At 42.0% G+C, this 26015-nt stretch overlaps 1 protein-coding gene across 1 annotated transcript; it reads left to right on the top strand.

Annotated features, from left to right (window-relative positions):
• The first annotated feature begins 76 nt into the window (after positions 1–76).
• On the top strand, positions 77–3077 carry LOC111783842 (COBRA-like protein 10). The gene is made up of 2 exons (XM_023664686.1): positions 77–713; positions 1243–3077. The coding sequence occupies exons 1-2, from the start codon at positions 77–79 to the stop codon at positions 2670–2672; spliced, it is 2067 nt and encodes a 688-aa protein (XP_023520454.1). The 3' UTR covers positions 2673–3077.
• The last annotated feature ends 22938 nt before the right edge of the window (positions 3078–26015 follow it).

Genomic DNA, 26015 nt, shown 5'->3' with positions numbered 1-26015 from the left:
TTTATACCAAAACGAATATACACACACCAAACCCATTTTCAATTTCTCTCCGCTTATCATCCTCCATACTTCCGGCATGCAATTTCCAATGCAAGGTTTGATCCGCCTTTCCCTCCTTATTTCCCTGCTTCTTTTTTCCGATTTTTCTATCTGTTTCGGACAAGACTACATCATCGGCGACGGTGCCGGTACCGTCGGCGGTGGAGGTGGCGGTGGCGGTGCCGGTGCTGGTGCCGGTGAAGCCGACGCGAAGGGGGCAACACCACCGCCGGAGCAGAACAACTGCAATGGCATATTCTTGTCGTACACTTTCGTTTCGCGTGAGAAGGTGTTTCCCCGACTGAAAAACGTGACGGCTCAACCATGGGCTTTCAGGTCGGAGGCGATGATTCTAAACGCCGGATTGACGGAGCTGAAGGCATGGAAGATGTTCATCGGCTTTCAAAACCACGAGATCCTGGTGTCGGTCAACGGCGCCGTGGTGATAGACGGGTCGGATTTCCCTGTGATGGTTGGGAATGGAACCACCTTGGCTGGTTACCCAATGACGGATCTGAAAACGTCGATTGAAACTGCCGGCAATATGGATGAGATTCAGGTGAACGTGGAGCTGGTCGGAACGATGTTCGGCATCAAGCCTCCTGGTTTTCCAATGCCTAAGACCATTAACCTTGTTAACGATGGATATAAGTGCCCTGCGCCTCGCCGTCGCGGTATTCTTTCCACTTTCCTTTTAACTTTTCTACTTCTAACCTTAGGGTAGAGAAGGAATGTTAGGAATAACGACTATCATAACCTCTCATAGTTCCGAACAAAGTACAACATAGATCCTCCCCGAGGCTTATGGAGACCTCGAATAGCCTCTCCTTAATCGAGGCTCGACTCCTTCTTAGGAGCCCTTGAACAAAATACATTAGTTTGACACCTGAGTCACAACTTTTTTGTTCAACATTTGAGGATCCTATTGTCATGGCTAAGTTAAGGGCATGACTCTAATACCATGTTAGGAATAAAAGACTCTACAATGGTATGATGTTGTCCCGCTTTTGCTTTGGGCTCCCCCAAAAGCCTCGTAATCAATGGAGATGTATTCCTTACTTATAAACATGATCGTTCCTTAAATTAGCCAATGGACTCCCTCCCAATAATCCTCAACCGAAGCGGTTCGTTACATTTTTATTGTCCTGTTTTCGTATTGGTAAGCTGTAACAATTTAGTTGTGTTTGAATGACTGATACATAGGAAAAAGAACAATGCATATATGCTGCACAAAGGATCCAAAATTCAAGGTGAAAGCACCAGAGAAAACCAAATTTTTTCCTCGCCAAGATGGAGATCTCTCACTAACCTATGATGTAATGCAAGCTTATGGAAATAACTATCTTGCTCAAGTTACAATCGACAACAACAATCCCTTGGGCCGTCTGGATCACTGGAACTTAACATGGGAATGGATGAGAGGAGAGTTCATTCATAGCATGAGAGGAGCATATACTTATACAAGAGATATCTCTCAATGCATTTACGGTCCGACAGGCCAATTCTATCAAGATTTCGACTTCACCGGAGTCATGAGTTGTGATAAGAGGCCAGTGATCGCAGATCTCCCGGTGGAACGAAAGGACGATGACAAGATCGGAAAGTTGCCATATTGTTGTAGGAATGGAAGTTTGTTACCAACAATGATGGATGAAAGCAAAGCCAGGTCTATTTTTCAACTACATGTCTTTAAGCTTCCACCAGACATGAACAGAACAGCTCTTACTCCACCACAAAAATGGAAGATCACCGGCATTCTCAACCCAAAATACGTATGCGGGCCACCGCTCCGAGTCGATCCGACCGAGTTTCCAGACCCGAGTGGGCTTCAATCAACAAGTACAGCAGTTGCAAGTTGGCAAGTTGTGTGCAACATTACAAGGCCAAAGATGAAACAATCAAAATGCTGTGTTTCATTTTCAGCATATTATAATGACTCTGTGATTCCTTGCAATACTTGTGCATGTGGGTGTGAAGACATTGATACTGATACTTGCAATCCAAATGCAAAGGCAATGATGCTACCTCCAGAAGCTCTTTTGGTGCCATTTCATAACAGGACAGCCAAGGCAAGAGCTTGGGCTAGAATCAAGCGCTACCCAAATCCTAAAAAGTTGCCTTGTCCTGATAACTGTGGTGTTAGCTTGAATTGGCATATTAACTCAGATTATGCCGGTGGATGGACTGCAAGACTAACACTTTTCAACTGGGAAGATTACCCATTTGCGGATTGGTTCACTGCTGTTCGGTTGGACAAGGCCGGCCGTGGCTATGAAAACGTTTATTCCTTCAATGGCACCCTGCTTCCCAACCTCAAGAACACCATCTTCCTTCAAGGCTTGCCTGGTTTAACATACTTGATGGGGGAGGTCAATGGGACTCATCCTGAAGCCGACCCAAGAATTCCAGGGAAGCAGCAATCTGTGATTTCTTTCAACAAGAAGGGCATTCACGACTTCGACATACTACTCGGTGACGGTTTCCCGAATAAGGTTATTTTCAACGGCGAAGAATGTTCACTTCCGAGTGAAATTCCCTTGGCAAGTTCAGGCCAACGCTCCAGCCATGCTCTTATGCCAATCATCTTCGTCTTAGCCTTTACTTTCATGCATATCACACATCGCTTACATTGATCCGACCAATCATGTAGGCCTAAATGATACTGGAAGACAGTTTTGAATACCTGTAGCAGATGTATGGTTTATAGATAAAAGCTTGAGCTGACGATGACTACGACGACGTCGTTGGTGACCCAGCAATCTGTCAAGGGGTCCTCAATTGGAAGGGACAACAATCTGCCATTGAAAATGGGAGATTTTCAGGAGTTTTTGTTTTTCTTCTTATTTTTTTGTACATATGATTTTTTTGATCCGTTGGGATTAGGTTGAAAGAAATTTTAGTGTTTGAGCCAAGTTCAACAATGAATGTTCATCATTAGTTGTAACTGGACAGTGTCTGTTTGTTTTGTTTTTGTTTATTTATATGTGAGACTTAATATTTGTCTCCAGATTCAAATAATATTTAGTGTTACAATTTTTTCAAACTCTACAGATTCATAAACCATGCATTTGGACTTTGTTTAAACAGAAAACATGATTCAAATGTAATTCATCCATAAATTCAGGTTTGGGGGTGTTTTAATCACGTTGCTAAAGAGAATCGCTAGAATCTGAGAGAAGAAATCTACGCTCATCAAAGATATTATTCCTCAGATTCATCGGAGCATCATAGCAGTATGACGGTATCCAGAATCTCCACATCCTATTGACTCCAATATGCCGTTAGTGCTAGGAGAGCTCTACCAAGTGGTATTAGAACATGTATAGTCGAGCCAAGCCTAGGTTTGAATAGTGTAGCGCGCGACAAAGCAACTAGGTGCCACTATCGTGTGTGGAAACAGTCAAGGGTCCCTTGAACAAGCTGTCGTACAAAGCAACTAGGTGCCACTATCGTGTGTGGAAACAGTCAAGGGTCCCTTGAACAAGCTGTCGTACTATAAACCTGAGTAGTGAGAGATCACATAGGTAGACTGAGTAGTTGGCAGGCACACAAGGCCACTCTCCCAAATGTTGATTGTATGGTTTTTTTTCGTGGAAGGGTCACCAGTTAACCTTACACAAAGGCGTTCACACGATATATCATATTGTCTTATGAGATGCGTTGAAGTCGCACCTCATACCAGGATACCGGAGATGAGATTCGTAATTAGTGGGACAATGTAAGCGTGCTAAGTGTCACGATCATGCATGTCCAGGACGTGTTGTCCATGGTTGCATGCTTGTTCCAAACCCCTTTTACATGCTTTTATCCTAGATAGGTCTTTACCATTCTATATTGGGTCAATATGAGGGTGTATGACCGTTCACCAAAAATCGTGTCTACACCTGCAAGGGCTAAAATGTCCCAAAATGTACTATAGAGGGATATGACTAGTTGTCAACTTCTTCCTACCCAATAGTTATATCCAGTAAGCCGTTGTTGTTGCCTTTTTGCTTACATTCTCATATAACACCATTTTCAATTTCTTAAATCTTGCTTTCAAAACTCGCTTTCGAAATTTCTCTGCCCTCGTTTTCTAAAAACTTTTTTCTTGAACCGAGGACAGAGGCTCGAGCATATGTCGCTTGGCCGTAGGCGACGCAAGAACGAAAAGGCTTAACTCACTTGTTGCTGGGAAGTGAGTGCCGCACAATCACAAGTTCGCTATCATCAAAGTGCAATTGTGACAAGTGGTATCAAAGCCAAGTTCGGCTCCTTGGAAAGTATTACGCAGACATGCCCGCCAAGAAACAACTAGGCAAGTCCCAAGCTGATCGATTAGCTAAAATCGAAGAACAATTACTCTGCATGAGTGAAATTCCCGATGGAATGGGGCTTTTGGAATCTCGCACGAATGAGATGTCCACTAAAGCCGACAGGTTCAACGAGATGGCACGCCACCTTGAAACAATGTCTATCCTTGAATTAATGGCTAGGGTCGAGGCCCTAGAAGACAAGGCCACAAGAGCTAGTATCTTTGAACGAGAGGGTTGTTCGACGGGCTCTATTGTTCGAACAGAGGAATGCGCCGAGGGCTTAGACAATGCTCAACTGCCAATTATCCAGATGGTCTCAGAATTGTCTGAAGACTTTATTTAGAGAATCCCTTAGAATGGTCGGGGCCAAAGTGGCAGATCTAGACACCAAACTAAACCTCACTATGAGAGTAGTGAGGGACCAAACCCCAACTGGGGGTGTAGCACGATTTAACAAGATAAAGGTTCCAGAGCCCAAACCCTTATGTGGGGTTCGAGATTCCAAGGCTCTAGAGAACTTTATCTTCGACCTTGAACAATACTTCCGAGCCACAAATAACGAGGCAGAGGAAGTGAAGGTAACGTTGGCGACAATGCACCTAGCCGACGACACAAAGTTATGGTGGAGGTCCAAGTACATGGACATTCAAGATGGTTGATGTACTGTGGAAACTTAGGATAACTTGAAACAAGAACTCCGCTCTCAGTTTCTCCCAGGAAATATCGAGATAATAGCCAAGAGAAAACTAAGAGAGCTGAGGCATACGGGCAATATCTGAGACTATGTTAGGCAGTTTTCTGGGCTTATGTTAGATATTTGTGATATGTCCGAGACAAACAATATCTTCAATTTTATTATGGGGCTGAAGCCGTGGGTGAAAACCAAACTCTACGAACAAAGAGTTCAATCCCTTTCCACAGCCTATGTTGTTGCTTGAACAATTGTTTGATCTTGATAGTGATGAGACCTCATAAATGGGGCAGAATCAAGCATCCACAAGTGGTGAAAATGAGAATTATTGACCAAACTCCCCTAGAGGTGGGGTGATAGCTCTGAAGACAAGGAGGAGGAATACGAATCCTCCCAATAGAGAGGTAGGGCTCCTTGGCGAAGACCATACAAACAGATTAGTCAGAGTCAAAGTCACAACCCCCCTTCTTGCTTCATATGTAAGGGGGCTCACCAAGTATCTGAATGCCCACAAAAGGCAGCATTATGTGTCTTCCAAAAAAAATTTCGAGCTAATTCAAAAGTTGAGTACGAAACAGTAGAAACAGAAACACCGTTAGATAGGACTGTTGGATATCCCCGTGTTGAGGCGCTAAAGTACTTGTCCGCTCTTCAGAAAATAGTGGAAGAGATAGAAAAGTCAGTGGAATGCGATCTTATGTATGTTGAGATTTGGGTAAATCATAAAGCAGCTAGAAACACCATCGTCAATTCTGGAGCCACCCACAACTTCATGACGGAGACCAAAGCAAAACGTTTGAATATCTTTTGGCATCGGGATGTAGGGAAGATAAAGGTCGCCAATTCAACAGCCTTACCCGTATTAGGAGTTGCGAAGAGAACTCCCATCAAACTGGGGATTTGGATGGGACAAACCGACTTTGTGACAGTTAAGATGGATGACTTCGACATTGTGTTAGGGATGGACTTCCTACTAGAACACAAAGTCATCCCCATACCCCTAACAAAAAGTTTAGTAATAACAGGGTCAAACCTGACGATTATCTAAACAAACACCTGTCGGTTAGGAAGGGTGAAAAAGATGTCAGCACTACAGTTGAGGCAGGATCTAAGTCGTGATGAACTTACACTCACTGCCATTACCGTATCGGAAGAGGGAAGCTCGAGTGAGCCAACCTCAACAAAAGTCTCGCGGTCAACTCAGAAACATTGCAACATGAGACAAGGAAGTCGGACAAAGTATTTATCTCCAGATTGGAAGATAAATAACAAGGTTGATGTCATATCAGGGGCAGAATCACCTGCCACGAATGAATGTCATACTTCTGAACCTGAGCTAGCTGATTTTACGAGCAGCTAAATAACTTACTAACAGTTAGGTCCATGAGGCCCCAAATACCATTGTTAGTGATCACCCAAGGGTTAGAGAGAGGCACCTAGCCAACACTGCCGCTGAGGGAGGGAGACAGAGACAAACCTTAGAAACAACACATGGTCACGTAGAAGTACCATCAAGACAGAGAAAGAGAAGGGTCGGTCGAAAGCGTCGACCATGACAGTTTCAAGAAGGAGAGAGTGTTCTTATCAAGTTGAGGTCAGATCAACTCCAAGATCAAAACAACAAGAGTCGAAGAGTGGTGAGAAAATACTATGGACCAGTCGAAGTTATTCACAAGATCGGAAAGGCGTCGTATAGGATCTATTTGCTCCCATGGATGCGGACTAGCCCTGTTGTCCACGCCAGTAACATGAAACGCTACTCTTCTGAAGTAAAAGACGTCAAACACAGATAGGTGACACGACCTCACATAAAGAAGAAGAATCCTGAAGCAAAAGATGTAGGAGAAACTTTGACGGAGGAGACGCCAAGAGCCAACGAACCAAGAAGCAGTTTTCAACATCTCCTTACAGAATTGACGAGACTCTGCAACACTGAAATCAACTAGAAACACACTGAAGAGACCTAAAAGTCAACCTCAGCCTACAACACAGAGTTGTAACAAGTCGGTTGACAGAGATGTCAACCAATTGAGTGGGGGAGGATGTCACGATCAGGCTTGTCCAAAGCATGTTGCTTATGGCCACATGACAAATGTCCTAGTCTTGCTTGATCGGGTCGGTTGACAGGGACGTCAACCAATTGAGTGGGGGAGGATGTCACGGTCATACATGTCCAAGGCGTATTGTCAATGGCCGCATGACAGATATCCTGGTCTTTCTTGTCCAGGACGTGTTGTCCATAGTTGCATGCCCGTTCCAAACCCCTTCTACATGTTTTGCCATTCCATATTGGGTCAGTATGGGGTGTATGACCGTTCATCAAAATCGTGTCTACACCTGCAAGGGCTAAAATTGTTAAAATAAGACTCACTAATTTGTGAAGTAAATCTCACACACACTAACGATAGAACGCTCTGATACCACTTTGTGAAAATACTACTTGCGTATTTGTGAAGGAGATGTCAAGAAAGAAGAGACAAGGAGACGAAGATACCACTTTGTGAAAATACTACTCGCGTATTTGTGAAGGAGATGTCGAGAAAGGAGAGACAAGGAGACAAAGGACACTGATTTTATCAAAAAGACTTCAGAATAAAAGATTAGGTATTTATAAGTTTTCTAATTCTAATAATAGGTATGAGAGAGCAGCCATAAATTTCATACAAATGGTTTGGGCTTTTACTGACCCGAAAAAAAAAAAAAAAGAAAAAAAAGATAATAATAATATAAAAAAAAAAATCACTCTCTCTCTCTCCACCTTCCCCAAATATCTCCCTGACACCTCCTGCAACTTCAAAATGATCTGGAAAAAACAAACGAAACAGAAACAAAAAATGGCAGATTTTGAGAAGGGAAAAATTAGAGAAAGAAACATAACAAAGATCACAGATTTTTGGAGAGAAGAATTGGAGATGCCTTCGCTTCAAGCAGATTTAATAGGAAGGGAAAGAGATGGAAAAGTAATCAGTAACTTAGATCTCCTTTTCTTTTATCTTTTGACAGAGATAGAAAAGTTAGGTTAGATCTTCTTTTCAATTATTTAGATTTTTTGATATTGAATAGAAAATCAAAATGGATTGAAAATAGCTTTGTGGATTGCATCCAAATTGAATCATCATCTTGAGGAGAGAGAAGAAAATCATAATTGATAGATGCATAAGCATCTTACTAATGAAAATTAAAATAGATTGAAAATGACTTCTCTACAGTCATTTGTGAGAGAGGAGAAAACAGAATAGATTGAAAGATAGAAGAAAATAGAATAGAAAATGGCTTCTGTTGATGAGAGTAGTTTTTAGGGAAGAGAAAAAGGGAAAAAAAAGATTGAAAATGGCTTATGTTAATTGATAGTTATACTAGGGAGGAGAAAACAGAATTGATTGAATATTATAGTCATTCATATGAAAGAAAAACAAGACAGAGATAGGAGAAACAAAAGTGGTACAACAAGGAGGGAAAATGGAAGAGGTGGGAAATTATTAATATTTGTAACACGAGAATATAATATTATAACAAATCATAGTTGGATTGAATGATTGAAGCACCATGAAATAATATTGACATATTTTCAATTTAAGTTTTACTACCCCACCAAAATTTAGAAACAATGAAAACGTGGAATTCGATTTTTACTGAGACCGTTTTAGAGCTGTATTTCACATTATTAGTTGGATTATTAATTAAAATGTGAAATGCTAACGAAAGGTGACGAACGGTTCGATATGAAGCGAACTCTAGCAACCTTTGGAGCAGCTCACGAGGAACGGGAGCTTACGTTAATTAAATTAGGGTAGGGAATACTTCAGCTAAGGCCAACCAGGTAAGTGGCCTATCTATAGGATAGACTAAAAATTGTATGAGTTACGATGATGTATGAACTATGTCGTACGATGCGGTATATGAGTTATGATGATGTATGACTTATGATGATGTATGACTTATGATGATGTGTGGGTTACAATACTTGATGATGTGCTCAGTATATATATATATATTAATGAATGTCGTGCTTGATATGTTTGATGCACTTTGTGCCAATATGATGAGTATGATGATTGCGTGACGTTTACCTTAATATGATGATGTTTTTCATATTGAGCATGCTATATGATGATGAGTGCCATATTGCATCATGTCGTTAGATTGACATAGGACACAACTCTAAGAGCGTAAAAATGATATTAATATAAATATCCATGAGTATGTGTTACCTAGACTAACAAAGAGATGAGACTAGAGGGTTGTGTCAGAAGAAACATTATGATGGATTTAGAGGGACCTCATGCATATTGTATGTTCATAAGCATAGGGCTACTTCCCCTAGAGATGATGAGTGCGGACGCGCACCGTATGATGAGCGTAAATGCGCACAGGTGCGAAAGCACAGAGATGAGGGTGTTCATGAGGCGCATGACACTATGGGGTTCCGCTGACCTCCGGACGTCGCTACAGATTAGCTTGACCAGAGGGTCCAGGGGGTGTGCGAGCGCCCTGGGGACTCACACTCGCACGTGTGAGTCGTGTGTAGGGAAGTACTACACATCCAATTTGTCCGAGACTGGAGGCCACCCCTAAGATGATTAGAGATAGGTCCCTATTCATGATTGCATGTGTTTGCATTAGCATGGCCCCTATAGTGGGGCCACTTACTGAGTATTCTTTGAAATACTCAGGCCGTGTGCCACATCATTTTTCAGGTAAAGGCAAGGCGCACTTGTACGGAGGACGGCGGCATCGCGAGCAGAGACTGTGGCACGTGCATAGGGTAGATTCATATTTAAATTTCTAGTCTTAAGTTAGAATAGGTTGTTTTGCATTTCATTGTTTTAAATTATTTTGTATTTGTTTTTGTTTTCTCTAAATTTCAGTATTTCATATTTAAACACGTAAGACCATGGCTGTGTTTTCCAGAGAAGAAGTTGTTTTAAACGTTTTTTTGAAGTTTACGTTATCAATTATGTTCATGTAAGAGTTATATTTCCGCATTATAGATGAGCATGAGACGTTAGTAGCGACTCTGAGTATGTGGAAATTTAGGGTCGTTACAGTTGGTATCAGAGCTCTAGGTTTTAGATTCTGTAGACTAGCCTACAATGTAGGCTTGGCACGTTCCATGGTCCCAACGTCGATGCCCCGTCACCGTCAGGTACGCCTTGCACAAGATAAGAAAAGAGAAACGTTTTCAAACTCGCATGCATTTTTATGTTAATGTTACTGAAATTGTTGTGATATTTCACGTATTTATTTAAGAGCATGATGTGATGTGTTGCATGCTGAGTGATTTTGTTTGCAATATGATGTGAACTTAGTAGATGTGATGCATAGCATAATTTCATAGGTAATGAGCCTTAGACTTAAGAGATGCTATCTTGGTTTCTAGAACCATGCTGCCTAGACCATGCGCAAGAGTAAGACGAGGAAGGGGACGACCTCCTATTAGAGATAGAGGACGAGGTGAGGCTGAAGAGAGCCCACCTCGAGAGGAATCAAAGACAGGGTTTGAATTAGAACCCTTATTGTATGTATGGTCGGAAAGCAGCCCCTGAAAGGATAGACGTAGTAACTAAGGATAGAGTAAAGAATGACCAAGCAATAGTAGCCGATCAAACTCTAAGTGTAGTCCTAATAGTTGTAAAGATGACCGACTTCGACGTAGTAATAGGCATGAATTGACTAGCTGCAACCCATGCTATTATAGAATGTCGCAAAAAAAAAAAAAAGTGATATTCTCACCATCGGTGGGACCTAGCTTTAAATTTAAAGGCACAAATGTCGGGGCTACCCCAAAGGTAGTCTCGATGATGAAAGCAAAGAGATTAGTCCAACAAGGCGGTTGAACTATATTAGCATGTGCCGTAGATGTAAGAGGAAAAGAAAAGACCCTAGAAAACATGTCAATCGTAAATGAGTTCCCAAATGTGTATTCGGATGACCTACCAGGAATACCCCCTTCCCGAGCGGTCGACTTCATCATCGAACTCGAGCCGGGAACTGGGCCTATTTCTAAAGCACCCTACACCATGGCGCTAGCAGAGTTGAAAGAACTCAAGGCGCAATTACAAGACTTACAGGATAAAGGGTTCATTCGACCTAGCATATTCCCCTAGGGTGCGCCAGTGTTGTTTGTTCAGAAGAAAGATGGATCGATGCGTTTGTGCATCGATTACAGAGAGTTAAATAAGAGAACCATAAAGAACAAATACCCTCTGCCTAGAATAGAAAACTTATTCGATCAACTAAGAGAAGCAACGATATTTTCTAAGATAGATCTGCGGTCAGGATATCAGAATAAAGAGTAAAGAAAAAGACGCACCAAAGACAGCATTTAGGACAAGGTATGATCGCTATAAGTTCGTGGTATGTCATTTAGCCTCACCAATGCTTTAGCTGTGTTAATGGAGTTAATGAACCGAGTGTTCAAGGACTGTCTAGACACTTTTGTGATCGTGCTCATTGATGACATCCTAGTATACTAAAAAAAACAGACTTGGAATACCAGGAACACCTCTAAAAAGTCCTAGCCACCCTAAGAGAGAACAAGTTGTATGCCAAGTTCTCAAAGTGTGAATTTTGGTTACGATAAGTCTCTTTCCTAGGATACGTGGCGACAAAGGACGGAGTATCCATAGATCCTACTAAGGTCATAGCGATCACGAAGTTAGAACGCCCAACTTCGGTAACATCAGTATAGAGTTTTTTGGGACTAGCGAGATACTATCGAAGGTTCGTGTAGGACTTCGCTAGAATAGCCTCGCCTTTGACACAGCTAACGAGAAAAGGGGTACCATTTATATGAAATGATGCTTGTGAGGCAAGCTTCCAAAACCTAAAAGAGAGATTGGTAACCGTCCCGGTACTCACGGTACCCGAGATCTCAGAAGAGTACGTAATCTATAGTGACGCCTTTAAAGAATGGACTAGGATGTGTGTTAATGCAACACGGTAAAGTTGTTGCATACGCGTCCCATCAACTAAAAGAATACGAAGATAATTACCCTACCCACGACCTGGAGTTGGCCGCTGTAGTGTTCGCGCTGAAATTTGGTGACACTATCTGTATGGAGAGAAAATTCAAAGTTTAACCGACCACAAGATTTTAAATATTTCTTCACCCAGAAAGAGTCAAATATGAGACAGAGAAGGTGGTTAGAATTGGTGAAGGACTACGATGTAGATATCCAGTACCACCCTAGAAAAGCAAATGTGGTCGCAGACGCTTTGAGTAGAAAGGCGGCCCACTCTTCGGCCCTCATTACGAGGGAAGTAAGGGTACAAAGAAAATTCAAGGGAGCCAACATAGTTGTAGCGACCGAGAAAGTCATGGCACAACTGGCTCGACTTACAGTGCAACCTATACTTAGGCAAAGAATGGTTACCTCCCAACGAGAGGATCCAAACCTACAGAAAGTCTTAAGCCAGCTAGCTGAGAGTCTAGTAAATGGATTCTCGAAGACCACAGATGAAGGGCTATTGTATCAGGGATGCCTATATGTCTTGACAATAGAGGAGCTTAGGAAAGAAATACTAACGAAGCTCACAACTCGCCATTTGCCATGCACCTAGGAGGTACTAAGATGTACCAAGATTTAAAACAACACTTCTGGTGGAAGAGCATGAAGAGGGACGTGACCGAGTTTGTGAGCAAGTGTTTAGTTTTTCAACAAGTGAAAGCTCCTAAATAAAAGGCGGCGGGGTTGTTGCAGCCCCTAAGCATACTAGAGTGGAAGTGGGAAAGCATAGCAATGGACTTCATAGTAGGATTACCCAAAACGCTTAAAGGCTATACAATGATCGGGTAGTTGTTGATAGGTTGACCAAGTTGGCACACTTCCTACCTGGGAAAGCTACATATACAGTTGACAATTGGGCAAAGCTGTATGTGAAATAAGTAGTAAGACTACATGGAGTCCCAGTATCTATAGTGTCGGATCGGGACCCACGCTTTACATCAGCGTTCTAGCTCAAACTTCAAAAAGCGCTGGGTACCCGCCTCAACTTTAGTACCGCCTTTCACCCCCAAACAGATGAACAAACGGAGTGTTTAAACAAAATTCTAGAGGACATGTTATGCGCTTGAGTACTAGATTTTAAGAGAAGTTGGGATTCCAAACTCCACCTGATGGAATTCTCGTATAATAATAGCTTCCAAGCAACTATTGAAATGGCAACGTTTGAGGCTCTGTATGGAAAACGGTGTAGGTCCCCACTATGTTGGGATGAAGTAGGCTAGAGAGAGTTAGTAGGACCCGAGATGGTTTGACTCACCAATGAGGCTGTTTAGAAAATTCGAGCTAGGATGCATACCGTTCAAAGTAGACAGAAAAGTTATGTCAATGTAAGGCATAGAAGCCTGGAGTTTGAGATAGGAGACCCAGTATTCCTCAAGGTGACACCTATGAAAGGTGTCTTGAGGTTCAGATGTAAGGGCAAGTTAAGTCCTAAATTCATTGGATCATTCGAGATCCTAGAGCGAGTTGGTCCAGTAGCGTATAAGTTAGCCCTACCTCTAGCCCACTTAGGAGTACACGATGTATTTCACATGTTGAGGCTGAGGAAGTACATTACGGACCCTATCCACGAAATAGACTACGAACCACTCCAACTCAATGAAGATATGAGCTACGAGGAAAAACTAATAAAAATTTTAGCTAGAGAAGTAAAAACCTTATGCAACAGGAATATTGCGTTCGTTAAGGTACTGGGCGGAATCACCACAGCGAGGAAGCCATGTGGGAGAGTGAGGACGAAATAAGANAAAAAAAAAAAAAAAAAAAAAAAAAAAAAAAAAAAAAAAAAAAAAAAAAAAAAAAAAAAAAAAAAAAAAAAAAAAAAAAAAAAAGATAATAATAAGAATAAAAATAAATAAAAAAAAAAAAAGAATTATCACTCTCTCTCTCCACCTTCCCCAAATATCTCCCCGACACCTCCTACAACTGCAACATGATCCGAAAAAAAACGAAACAGAAACAACAAAATGGCAGATTTTGAGAGGGAAAAATCAAAGAAAGAAACAGAGTAAATATCACAGATTTTGGGAGAGAAGAATTGGAGATGGCCTCACTTCAAGGAGATCTCCTTTTCTTTTATCTTTTGCAAGAGATAGAAAAGTTAGGTTAGATCTCCTTTTCAATTATTTAGATTTTTTGATATCGGATATAAAATCAAAATTGATTGAAAATGGCTTTGTGAATTGCATTTGAATCATCATTTCTAGGAGAGAGAAGAAAATACTTCTTTATCATATCTCTTTTCACTTTGAGATTCACATATACCTTTATCATGTTTGTCTTCGTTCACTGAGTCGACCTGAATCTGCGGCATAGGCATGTGAAGGGGTGAATTGCATTTTTCTTTTTCATTAACATCCCTCTTGTTATCCACGGAAGTGGAGGGCTTCTTATCTGATGTTTTCTCCCTTACTTCTGTTATTGGTGAACTGGAAATTTTGTCTAAACCAGACTTTTCTGCATTATTATCAAAATTACAATCTTGGGTCCACAGTCTCATAATTGATGGATGCATAAGCATTTTACTGAGGAAAATTAAAATAGATTGAAAATGACTTCTTACAGTCATTTGGGAGAGAGGAGAAAACAGAATAGATTGAAAATAGCTTCAGTTTTGTTTTTAGGAAAGAGAAGAAAGATAAAAGAAAATAGAATAGAAAATGGGTTAATGAGAGTAGTTTTTAGGAAAGAGAAGAACAAAAAAAAGATTGAAAATGGCTTATGTTAATTGATAGTCATAGTAGGGAGGAGAAAACAGAATTGATTGAATATTATTTTATAATTGCATAGTCATTCATATGAAAGAAAAAGAAGAGAGAGAGAGAGGAGAAACAAAAGTGGTACAACAGCGAGAAGGAAAATGAAAGAGGTGGGAAATTATTAATATTTGCAACAAGAGAATATAATATTATAACAAACCATAGTTGGATTGAATGATTGAAGCACCATGAAATAATATTGACATATTTTCAATTTAAGTTTTACTACCCGACCAAAATTTAGAAACAATGCAAACGTGGAATTCGATTTTTACTGAGACCGTTTAAGAGCTGTATTTCACATTATTAGTTGGATTATTAATTAAAATGTGAAATACTAACGAAAGGTGATGAACGGTTCGATATGAAGCGAACTTTAGCAACCTTTGGAGCAGATCGCGAGGAACGGGAGCTTACGTTAATTAAATTAGGGAATACTTCGGCTAAGGCCAACCAGGTAAGTGACCTTACTATAGGATAGACTAAAAATTGTATGAGTTACAATGATGTATGAACTATGTCGTACGATGCGGTATATGAGTTATGATGATGTATGACTTATGATGATGTATGAGTTATGATGATGTGTGGGTTAGATACTTGATTATGTGCTCAGTATATATATATTTTAATGAATGTCGTGCTTGATATGTTTGATGCACTTTGTGCCAATATGATGAGTATGATGATTGCGTGACGTTTACCTTAATATGATGATGTTTTCCATATTGAGCATGCTATATGATGATGAGTGCCATATTGCATCATGTCGTTAGATCGACATAGGACACAACCCTAAGAGCGTGAAAATGATATTAATATAAATATCCACGAGTATGTGTTACCTAGAGTAACAAAGAGATGAGACTAGAGGGTTGTGTCAGAAGAGACATTATGATGGATTTAGAGGGACCTCATGCATATTGTATGTTCATAAGCATAGGGCTACTTCCCCTAGAGATGATGAGTGCGGACGCGCACCGTATGATGAGCGCGAATGCGCACAGGTGCGAAAGCACACAGATGAGGGTGTTCATGAGGTGCATGACACTATGGGGTTCCGCTGACCTCCGGACGTCGCTACAGATTAGCTTGACCAGAGGGTCCAGGGGGTGTGCGAGCGCCCTGGGGATTCACACTCGCACGTGTGAGTCGTGTGTAGGGAAGTACTACACATCCAATTTGTCCGAGACTGGAGGCCACCCCTAAGATGATTAGAGATAGGTCCCTAAATCATGATTGCATGTGTTTGCATTTGCATGGCCCCTATAGTGGGGCCACTTACTGAGTATTCTTTGAAATACTCAGGCCGTGTGCCACATCATTTTTCAGGTAAAGGCAAGGCGCACTTGTACGGAGGACGGCGGCATCGCGAGTAAAGACTTTGGCACGTGCATAGGGTAGACTCATTTAAATTCTTAGTTTTAATTTAGAATAGTTTGTTTTGCATTCCATTGTTTTAAATTATTTTGTATTTGTTTTTATTTTCTCTAAATTTTAGTATTTTGTATTTAAACACGTAAGACCATGGCTGTGTTTTCCAGAGAAGAAGTTGTTTTAAACGTTTTTGAAGTTTACGTTATAAATGATGTTCAGGTAAGAGTTATATTTCCGCTTTATAGATGAGCATGAGACGTTAGTGGCGACTTTAGATATATGAAAATTTAGGGTCGTTACATTTACTTTCACTTGACTTTTTAAATTAACTCTCCTAACAAATTAACTAAAGTTAACATTTAGCATTTTTAAGGTTATTTTAACAAAACTCCCCTATAAACTTAAATGCTCCTACCATCGGTCATGTCAATCATCTTCTTGTATTTGTCGAAAAGTACTTTCGGTAGTGGTTTTGTAAAGATGTCCGCATCTTGATCCTCACTTGCCACATGCAGCAATTCCATGCTTTCTTCCTTCACATGATCTCGAATAAAGTGAAATCGAACATCAATGTGTTTGCTTCTTTCATGGTTCACTGGATTCTTTGCCAACTCAATTGCTGATTTGTTGTCAACTTGAATCATGATTACACCTCGTTTCTTTAGCTCCATCTTTCTCAACAAATTTCTAAGTCATATCGCGTGACACACACACCAAGATGCTGCCAGATACTCAGCTTCACACATCGAGAGTGTCACGATCGGTTATTTCTTTGAAAGCCAAGTAAATACTGTGTTGCCCATGAAGATACATAACCAGATGTACTTTTTGGATCGTCTATGTCTCCGCACCAATCACTGTCAAAGTAACCAACTAATTTGTAATCTTCTGCTTTCGAGTAGAATAACCCAAGTTGCACCGTTTGTTGGATGTACCGTAGGACTCGCTTCAACGCCTTCCAATGTGAATAAATCGACTCCTCCATGAACCAGCTTATAATGCCGACACTTAATGAAAGATATGCCCTTGTGCATGTAAGATAACGAAGGCTTCCTACCAGGCTCTGGTACCTATTTGCATCTACTCGTTCTCCTTCATCGTACTTTGAGAGTTTTGCACCTGGTTCCATTGGTGTTGATACCGGGTTGCAATTTTTCATCTTGTACTTCTTCAAAATCTACTTTGCATATTTCTCCTGTGATATAAAGATACTCGTCTCTCCTTGCTTAACCTCCAAACCAAGGAAAAACTTCAACAAGCCCAAGTCTGTCATCTCAAATTCTCGTATCATTGTGTTTTTGAACTCTTCAATCATTTCATCATTGTTTCCTGAAAAGATGAGGTCGTCGACATAAAGAGCAACAAGTATCACATTACCTCCACTTTTCATTGTGTAAAGTGCATGCTCGTGGGGACATTGCTTGTACCCGTTCTCCTTTAAGTATGTATCGATATGAGTATTTCATGCTCGCACCGCCTCTTCAAAGCTAATATTTTCAGCATCTGCCAGAAGACATACAAGGTATGCCTCATTTGTTGAGTCATACAGTCTCGTAAACTTTGCATTTTGGGTTGTCGTGGTTCATCTTCATCATCGGAAATTTCTCAGTCTGTTGGTGCACTTGTTGGTGCAACGACTGATGATTCTCCAACTTCGATATTGACTTCCGTCAAATTGTTTCAGTCTCATTTGCTTGCTTCATTTACTCGCACATCACGACTCACTATCACCATCTTGCTTATCAAGTCAAGTAGCTTGTATCCTTTTGTCTTCTCATCATATCCAATAAAAATATACCTTTTGCTTTTGTCTTCAAGCTTCGTTCTTCTTTGATCCAGTACGTGAGCATAAGCCACACTACCGAACACTTTGAGATGAGAGATTGTAGGCTTTTGTCCGCTCCGAGCCTCTTGTGGTGTTTGATCATCTAACTTCGCATGTGGACATCGATTTTGTACGTAGATGGTGTTAGATAAAACCTGAGTTTTTGAGTTTTTTCTTCTTTAGATTCACACGATTTCAGAATACCTCCGTTTGACCATTTGACAAACAACGTCGAATGGATCACCAAAGTTTTAGACGGCAATTTTGTAGGGACTGGCACAGATTTAGTTGGCCACTCTCCCGCCATTTTTAGGATATGTTAGATTTAAATAGGAAATCTGTTCAGAAGATTCAATAACCTGATTTTAAGCGCAGTCAAAATTTCAGCCATTCTCTCTCTTTGTTATTTTACGCATTTTATTTTTCTTCCAACAACCTCCTGTCGACGATTTCCTCTCACCGAAAAGAAAGGATTTCTTGGCCGATTATCGAAAACTGGCCAATTATCGAAAAACAACAAGTGGTATCAGAGCCAAGTTGAAGCTATCGGTGTATATCATTGCGGAGGAGCCAACCTATCAACAATCAAGTTGAATAGCTCAAGTGGTTAGAGTGTCGACCTAACAACACATAGGTCTTAGGTTCTCGAGTAGAAGAAAATGGAAAGTGCGAAAATAAACACATCGTGGGGTCCATCCCGAGTAGGCTCGCTCACTCCTCCACGTCGTCGCCAAGTGCCGGCATCTCCATCACCACCACGTCGTCGCCAAGTGCCGGCATTCCACCAAGCGCACAGCGCAATCGGCCTGGGAGAGAATCAGATCCCTCGAGTCGGTTGCGGTGTACAGCAAGTGCAGGAATCAAACATCGAGCAGCTGCGGAAGGGGAGCGCTTTAAGGACGGCTAATACATCGATGATTTTGGAAAGAGGCGGATCAAAAGAAGGAGGATCCGACTGATGATGACGGGCCAATCCAGTGCTCGTACTGTGGGAAGAGAGGTCACCTGAGCAGGAATTGCTAGAGCAAGCTCAGGAACAAGAAGACGACCGAGAAGGCCCATGTGGCTCAATCCGAGGAGGATGAGCCGGCCCTTTTCATGGTGACTACATCAGTCCTACCTGGCGTCGAACCCGAGGAAGAGCTCCCCAAATCCACAGAGGTAATCAACGACGGCATAACTGCTCCGGTGAGCATCGAACCCGAGGAAGAGGTAATCAACGACGGCATAACTGCTCCGGTGAGCGTCGAACCCGAGGAAGAGCTCCCTAAATCCACAGAGGTAATCGACGACGGCATAACTGCTCTGGTGAGCGTCGAACCCGAGGAAGAATTCCAATTGTGCATAACAAAGGCACCGGCTGGGGAGCCAATTCAACTGAAGGAGGAGCGAGTGTTCGCTCAAATCAGTGAAAGAGGTGAGCAGCAAGAGCACCGACGATGGATCCTCGACACGGGGGCAACAAACCATATGACCGGGGCCAAGTCTGCGTTCTCCGAGCTTGACTCGGGGATTCGCGGGACAGTGAAATTCAGTGACGGCTTNCAGGACGGTGAAATTCGACGACAGCTCTGTCGTCGAGATCGAAGGGCACGACACCATCCTATTCGTCGGCAAGGGAGGCAATCATCACAAGCTGACCGGCGTCTACTTCATCCTGAGACTCAAGGCTAATATTGTGAGCTGGGGTCAACTCGATAAGGCCGGCTGCCACATTTCCATCAAGCGCAGGCTACTTAGGATCCGCGATGATCGACGACGGTTGCTCACGCAAGTTCGGTGCACGGAAAACCACCTTTACATCCTAAAGTTGGAGATAGAGCAACCAGTCAACCTCTCGGGCAGGTACCGGAAGATGGAAGACCTATTAGGAAGAGGTGAACCACCTGGACTGCCGACGCGCCAACTCGAAGAAGAGGCGGCCAGGTACCAAAGGATGGAAGACCTAGTAGGAAGAGGTGAACCACCTGGACTGGCGGCGCGCCAACTCGAAGAAGAGGCGGCCAGGTACCGGAGGATGGAAGACCTATTAGGAAGAGGTGAACCACCTGGACTGGCGGCGCGCCAACTCGAAGAAGAGGCAGCCAGGTACCAGAGGATGGAAGACCTAGTAGGAAGAGGTGAACCACCTGGACTGGTGGCGCACCAACTCGAAGAAGAGGCGGCCAGGTACCGGAGGATGGAAGACCTATTAGGAAGAGGTGAACTACTTGGACTGGCGGCGCTCCAACTCGAACAAGAGGTGGCCGAACAAGACGTGGAGTCTGGAGGACATGCCGCCAGGGATACCGAGCCATAGGCCTCAAATCGGAGTTCAAACAAAATAAGGTAGATATACCACAAGTTTTAGGAGTTAGATAAAACCTGAGTTTTTGAGTGGCCGAACAAGACGTGGAGTCTGGAGGACATGCCGCCAGGGATACCGAGCCATAGGCCTCAAATCGGAGTTCAAACAAAATAAGGTAGATATACCACAAGTTTTAGGAGTTAGATAAAACCTGAGTTTTTGAGTGGCCGAACAAGACGTCGAGTCTGGAGGACATGCCGCCAGGGACACCGAGCCATAGGCCTCAAATCGGAGTTCAAACAAAATAAGGTAGATATACCACAGGTTTTAGGTGTTAGATAAAACCTGAGTTTTTGAGTTTTTCCTTATTTAGATTCACACGATTTCAGAATACCTCCGTTTGACCATTTGACAAACATGTCGAATGTATCACCAAAGTTTTAGACAGCAATTTTGTAGGGAGTGCCACAGATTTAGTTGGCCACTCTATTTTTAGGATAGGTTATATTTAAATAGGAAATCTAGGATAGGTTATATTTAAATAGGAAATCTGTTACAATAACCTGATTTTAAGGGCAGTCAAAATTTCAGTCATTCTCACTCTTGTTATTTTAGGCATTTTATTTTTATTCCAACAGCCTCCTGTCGACGATTTCCTCTCACCGAAAAGAAAGAATTTCTTGGCCGATTATCGGAAAACAACAGATGGCGCATTGCACGGCTTCTACCCAAAATTCGTTTGGCATCCTTTTGCTCTTGAGCATTGATCAACCCATGTCGAGAATGGTCCGGTTCTTTCTCTCGGCCACACCATTTTATTGAGGGGTGTACGGTGCGGTTAGAAATCACCTTATGCCTTGCTCCTCACAATACTCCATGAACGTCGTCGAAGTATACTCGCCACCTCTATCGGATCGTACAGCTTTGATGTGTCTACCAGTTACCTTCTCCACCATCACTTTGAACTTGTTGAACACCTCTAATGCCTCAGATTTTTCTTTCAGAAAGTAAGCTCAAGTTTTTCGTGAGTAACTCGAGAGGTTGTTTAGCCCAAAATTCAGCATTCTTTTGAATTGAGGTTCTCGCATGCTTGCTTAGTGTCACGGTCCTATATTCTTGACCGTGCGGCGTCGTGATCTATACACGCTCATGACTAGCCTTAAGGGGAATTAAGCCCCATATATATTTTTCGCCCCGGCTTTGTGGCTTCGTCGGACCTTAGGCGAGGTTTGTCTTCGCCAATCGAACATCGCTTGTGCGGAATCCAAGCTTGCCCAACCACACACGCCGCCTGTGCATGTATGTTCAATCGTCTGCGACACATCCGACTTGCCTCTACGCTAGGCCAACTCATTCGGCTCGACCTTGCCTCTACTCGGGCCAAGGTCTCTCAATACAACGTCACATCTCATCTTGCCATCTCGATCCCCATCGACGGGGTCCATATGTCTTGAAGCCATCTCGAGTCTCGGGATGTCGTCGGCCATCATAACTCGTTCAGTCATGCCATCGAGAATGGGCCCGCGTGTCGTTCATCTCATCGGGGCTTCCCGAACATCCATCCATCCGGGTTCTATCGAGGCATAGGCCCTCCCGTGCCCATGCCGAGTCATTTACGGATACCGTACCGGATAGCGGGTGTATGTAGCAACCTCCAACACGCGGGCTAGGGCGCAATACCGGCACACCCGTGCCGTCCGGTACTGTCCTTCAAAAACCCATTTCAAAGGAAGTCGCCCGAGACACTCGTCTCGGCACGCTCGCCCACACTGTGACACACGTATGTGCCACAGGGTAGCTCACTTAGGCCACAGGGCCCAGGGGTGGTGGAGAGCTAACACCATGGTACCCCCTATAGTACATTTTGAGCCATTTTCATTCTACCAGGAGTAGACATGATTTTCGTGAGGTGTCATACGGTGTCGTGCATTGTCCGTCCAATGTCCGATCGACACCAAACTTGGCGAGCATTCATATTTCATATGGACGGACTTAACTCCCGAACCGCATGACCAAATTCCTTCCGGAACCTCGACTTTTGAGGTTAAGGCCCGGGGCCCTACCCGGCCCTTCAACAAGCCTATCTTGTCTTTTATGTCTATGCTGATGTCTCGGTTATGCTTGTGTCTCAACATGTCTTCAATACCCACTTTGCGTGGTGGTGTGTTGGATGATGCATCGTCCTCCTCGATCGCATCATGGCATTCTTCTACGTTGGCCCGCATATGGCCGGATGGGCGTCTCTTGAGGGACGCCCCTTTGCTTGTCATGGCGTGAGGGTCACAACTTACTCTCTTCATAGTAAGGTTGTGACACTTAGCACGCATTCTTCACAAAATTTTCTTTCAAAGTCCATGTTGGGTAGCTCATGCACCATATTCTTCTTCGCTAACTCCTTTAGGCCGCCATGACGTAGGTGACCAAAGCGGAGATGTCACAATGATGTCTTGCCTTCTACGTCGATTCACAAACACTTTTCTCGTATGCTTCTTAAATTCAGTTTGTACATCCGATTTCTTCCTACCTCGACTCGAGCAACCAAATGCCCTTGCTTATCCTTCAGGTGTAGCAAGCGGTCCTTTACGAATATCGAGTAACCTTTATCTGTGAGTTGTCTCATACTCAATATATTTGTCTTGAGTTCTGGTACGTAATAAGCATCTTGGATTGACCCCATTAAACCATCCTTTTGCAAGAAATGTATCGTACCTCGGCCTTTGACCTCCACCTTTGACGCATCTCTAAATGACACATGACCATTTTCAATCTTTTGCATCTCTTTAAATAGGTATTCGTGACCGAACATATGGTTGCTTACCCCTGAGTCGAGGTACCACAAAGTGTCGTTGTTGATGTTGTCTTCATTTTAAGCCATCAAGAGAATACCTCCGTTTGTTGCGTCATCCAAAGATAGGTTGATCGTTTCTTCCACCTTTTTCTCGACTCGACAATCTCTTGCAAAATGCCCCACTCTGCCACAATTGCAACATTTGTCGGAGTTACAATCATTCGCATTAGTGACCATATTTTTTACATTTATAGCACTGAATGTTGGAATAACATCCTTGACTGCGTCCTCTTCCACACCAATTTGCTTGGCTCGACTGTCTCTTCTCCTTATAATGTCCTTCATTTCTGCTACCTCGACCACCTCGACCATTTATGCGACTTCTTCGACCTCTACCTTGAAAATTTTGAGAGTAGAGTACCTTTTCATCTTTTATTGATGTCTTGGTTTGAAGTGCTTGATCGAGTGTTTCCTCCTTCTTCTTCTTACGTTGCTCATGTGCCTCGAGAGAACCGGCGAGCTCATCGACTGTGAACATCGCTAGATCCTTTGACTCTTCTATCGCACATACAACATTCTCGAAGTTGTTGGTTAATGACCTCAAGATCTTCTCCAGAACCCGTGTCTCAGATAACATTTCTTCGTTACGATTTAGTATGTTTACCACATTTTGTACGTGCATAATGTACTCAGATACATTTTCTGACTCCTTCATCTTCATGCTCTCCAATGATAGAAACACACATACAAGGAAGTGATTTTTGCACAATAACGTTATTCTCTAAGAGAGACAATACTTAGAAAATAAACAAAACAAACTTACTTATTTTATTCAACTTGTTACACAATACATAGACAAAAAAAAACTAACTTCTTATAATCTTAGCCACACATTAATAACTGCTAATAACTTCCCTTGATCTTATCCACAAATACTAAAATTGACATAATTTAAAATACAAACAGCAAATACAAATGAATTACGGTTAATACAAGATTAAATAAACTAACAAATCATCCCCTTAATCTTGTATCTCGATCTTCACATTCTTGCATTCTTCAAACCAATTCTTTCTCGAAGCTCCACAAATTTTTGTCGTCCTAATGGCTTCGTAAGTATATCAGCCAATTGATCCTCAGTTTTTACATGATCCACTTCAATCTCTCCTTTTTACACACATTCACGAATGAAATGGAACCTCATGTCTATATGTTTGTTGCGATCATGATGAACTAGATTTTTCGCTAATGCTATAGCATACTTGTTATCGATATTCNACATTCTCGAAGTTGTTGGTTAATGACCTCAAGATCTTCTCCAGAACCCGTGTCTCAGATAACATTTCTTCGTTACGATTTAGTATGTTTACCACATTTTGTACGTGCATAATGTACTCAGATACATTTTCTGACTCCTTCATCTTCATGCTCTCCAATGATAGAAACACACATACAAGGAAGTGATTTTTGCACAATAACGTTATTCTCTAAGAGAGACAATACTTAGAAAATAAACAAAACAAACTTACTTATTTTATTCAACTTGTTACACAATACATAGACAAANCCCTTGCTTATCCTTCAGGTGTAGCAAGCGGTCCTTTACGAATATCGAGTAACCTTTATCTGTGAGTTGTCTCATACTCAATATATTTGTCTTGAGTTCTGGTACGTAATAAGCATCTTGGATTGACCCCATTAAACCATCCTTTTGCAAGAAATGTATCGTACCTCGGCCTTTGACCTCCACCTTTGACGCATCTCTAAATGACACATGACCATTTTCAATCTTTTGCATCTCTTTAAATAGGTATTCGTGACCGAACATATGGTTGCTTACCCCTGAGTCGAGGTACCACAAAGTGTCGTTGTTGATGTTGTCTTCATTTTAAGCCATCAAGAGAATACCTCCGTTTGTTGCGTCATCCAAAGATAGGTTGATCGTTTCTTCCACCTTTTTCTCGACTCGACAATCTCTTGCAAAATGCCCCACTCTGCCACAATTGCAACATTTGTCGGAGTTACAATCATTCGCATTAGTGACCATATTTTTTACATTTATAGCACTGAATGTTGGAATAACATCCTTGACTGCGTCCTCTTCCACACCAATTTGCTTGGCTCGACTGTCTCTTCTCCTTATAATGTCCTTCATTTCTGCTACCTCGACCACCTCGACCATTTATGCGACTTCTTCGACCTCTACCTTGAAAATTTTGAGAGTAGAGTACCTTTTCATCTTTTATTGATGTCTTGGTTTGAAGTGCTTGATCGAGTGTTTCCTCCTTCTTCTTCTTACGTTGCTCATGTGCCTCGAGAGAACCGGCGAGCTCATCGACTGTGAACATCGCTAGATCCTTTGACTCTTCTATCGCACATACAACATTCTCGAAGTTGTTGGTTAATGACCTCAAGATCTTCTCCAGAACCCGTGTCTCAGATAACATTTCTTCGTTACGATTTAGTATGTTTACCACATTTTGTACGTGCATAATGTACTCAGATACATTTTCTGACTCCTTCATCTTCATGCTCTCCAATGATAGAAACACACATACAAGGAAGTGATTTTTGCACAATAACGTTATTCTCTAAGAGAGACAATACTTAGAAAATAAACAAAACAAACTTACTTATTTTATTCAACTTGTTACACAATACATAGACAAAAAAAAACTAACTTCTTATAATCTTAGCCACACATTAATAACTGCTAATAACTTCCCTTGATCTTATCCACAAATACTAAAATTGACATAATTTAAAATACAAACAGCAAATACAAATGAATTACGGTTAATACAAGATTAAATAAACTAACAAATCATCCCCTTAATCTTGTATCTCGATCTTCACATTCTTGCATTCTTCAAACCAATTCTTTCTCGAAGCTCCACAAATTTTTGTCGTCCTATTGGCTTCGTAAGTATATCAGCCAATTGATCCT

Source organism: Cucurbita pepo, unplaced genomic scaffold (assembly GCF_002806865.2).
Source record: "Cucurbita pepo subsp. pepo cultivar mu-cu-16 unplaced genomic scaffold, ASM280686v2 Cp4.1_scaffold000102, whole genome shotgun sequence".
NCBI classification, from domain to species: Eukaryota; Viridiplantae; Streptophyta; class Magnoliopsida; order Cucurbitales; family Cucurbitaceae; genus Cucurbita; species Cucurbita pepo.
The sequence above is the reverse complement of the archived record's forward strand: the minus strand, read 5'-3'. Positions and strand labels throughout refer to the sequence as shown.

Coding starts and splice junctions, on each gene's coding strand:
- LOC111783842 (XM_023664686.1), top strand. CDS start 77: ATGCAATTTCCAATGCAAGGTTTGATCCGCCTTTCCCTCCTTATTTCC. Junction 714..1,242: donor CCCTGCGCCTCGCCGTCGCG/GTATTCTTTCCA, acceptor ACTGATACATAG/GAAAAAGAACAATGCATATA.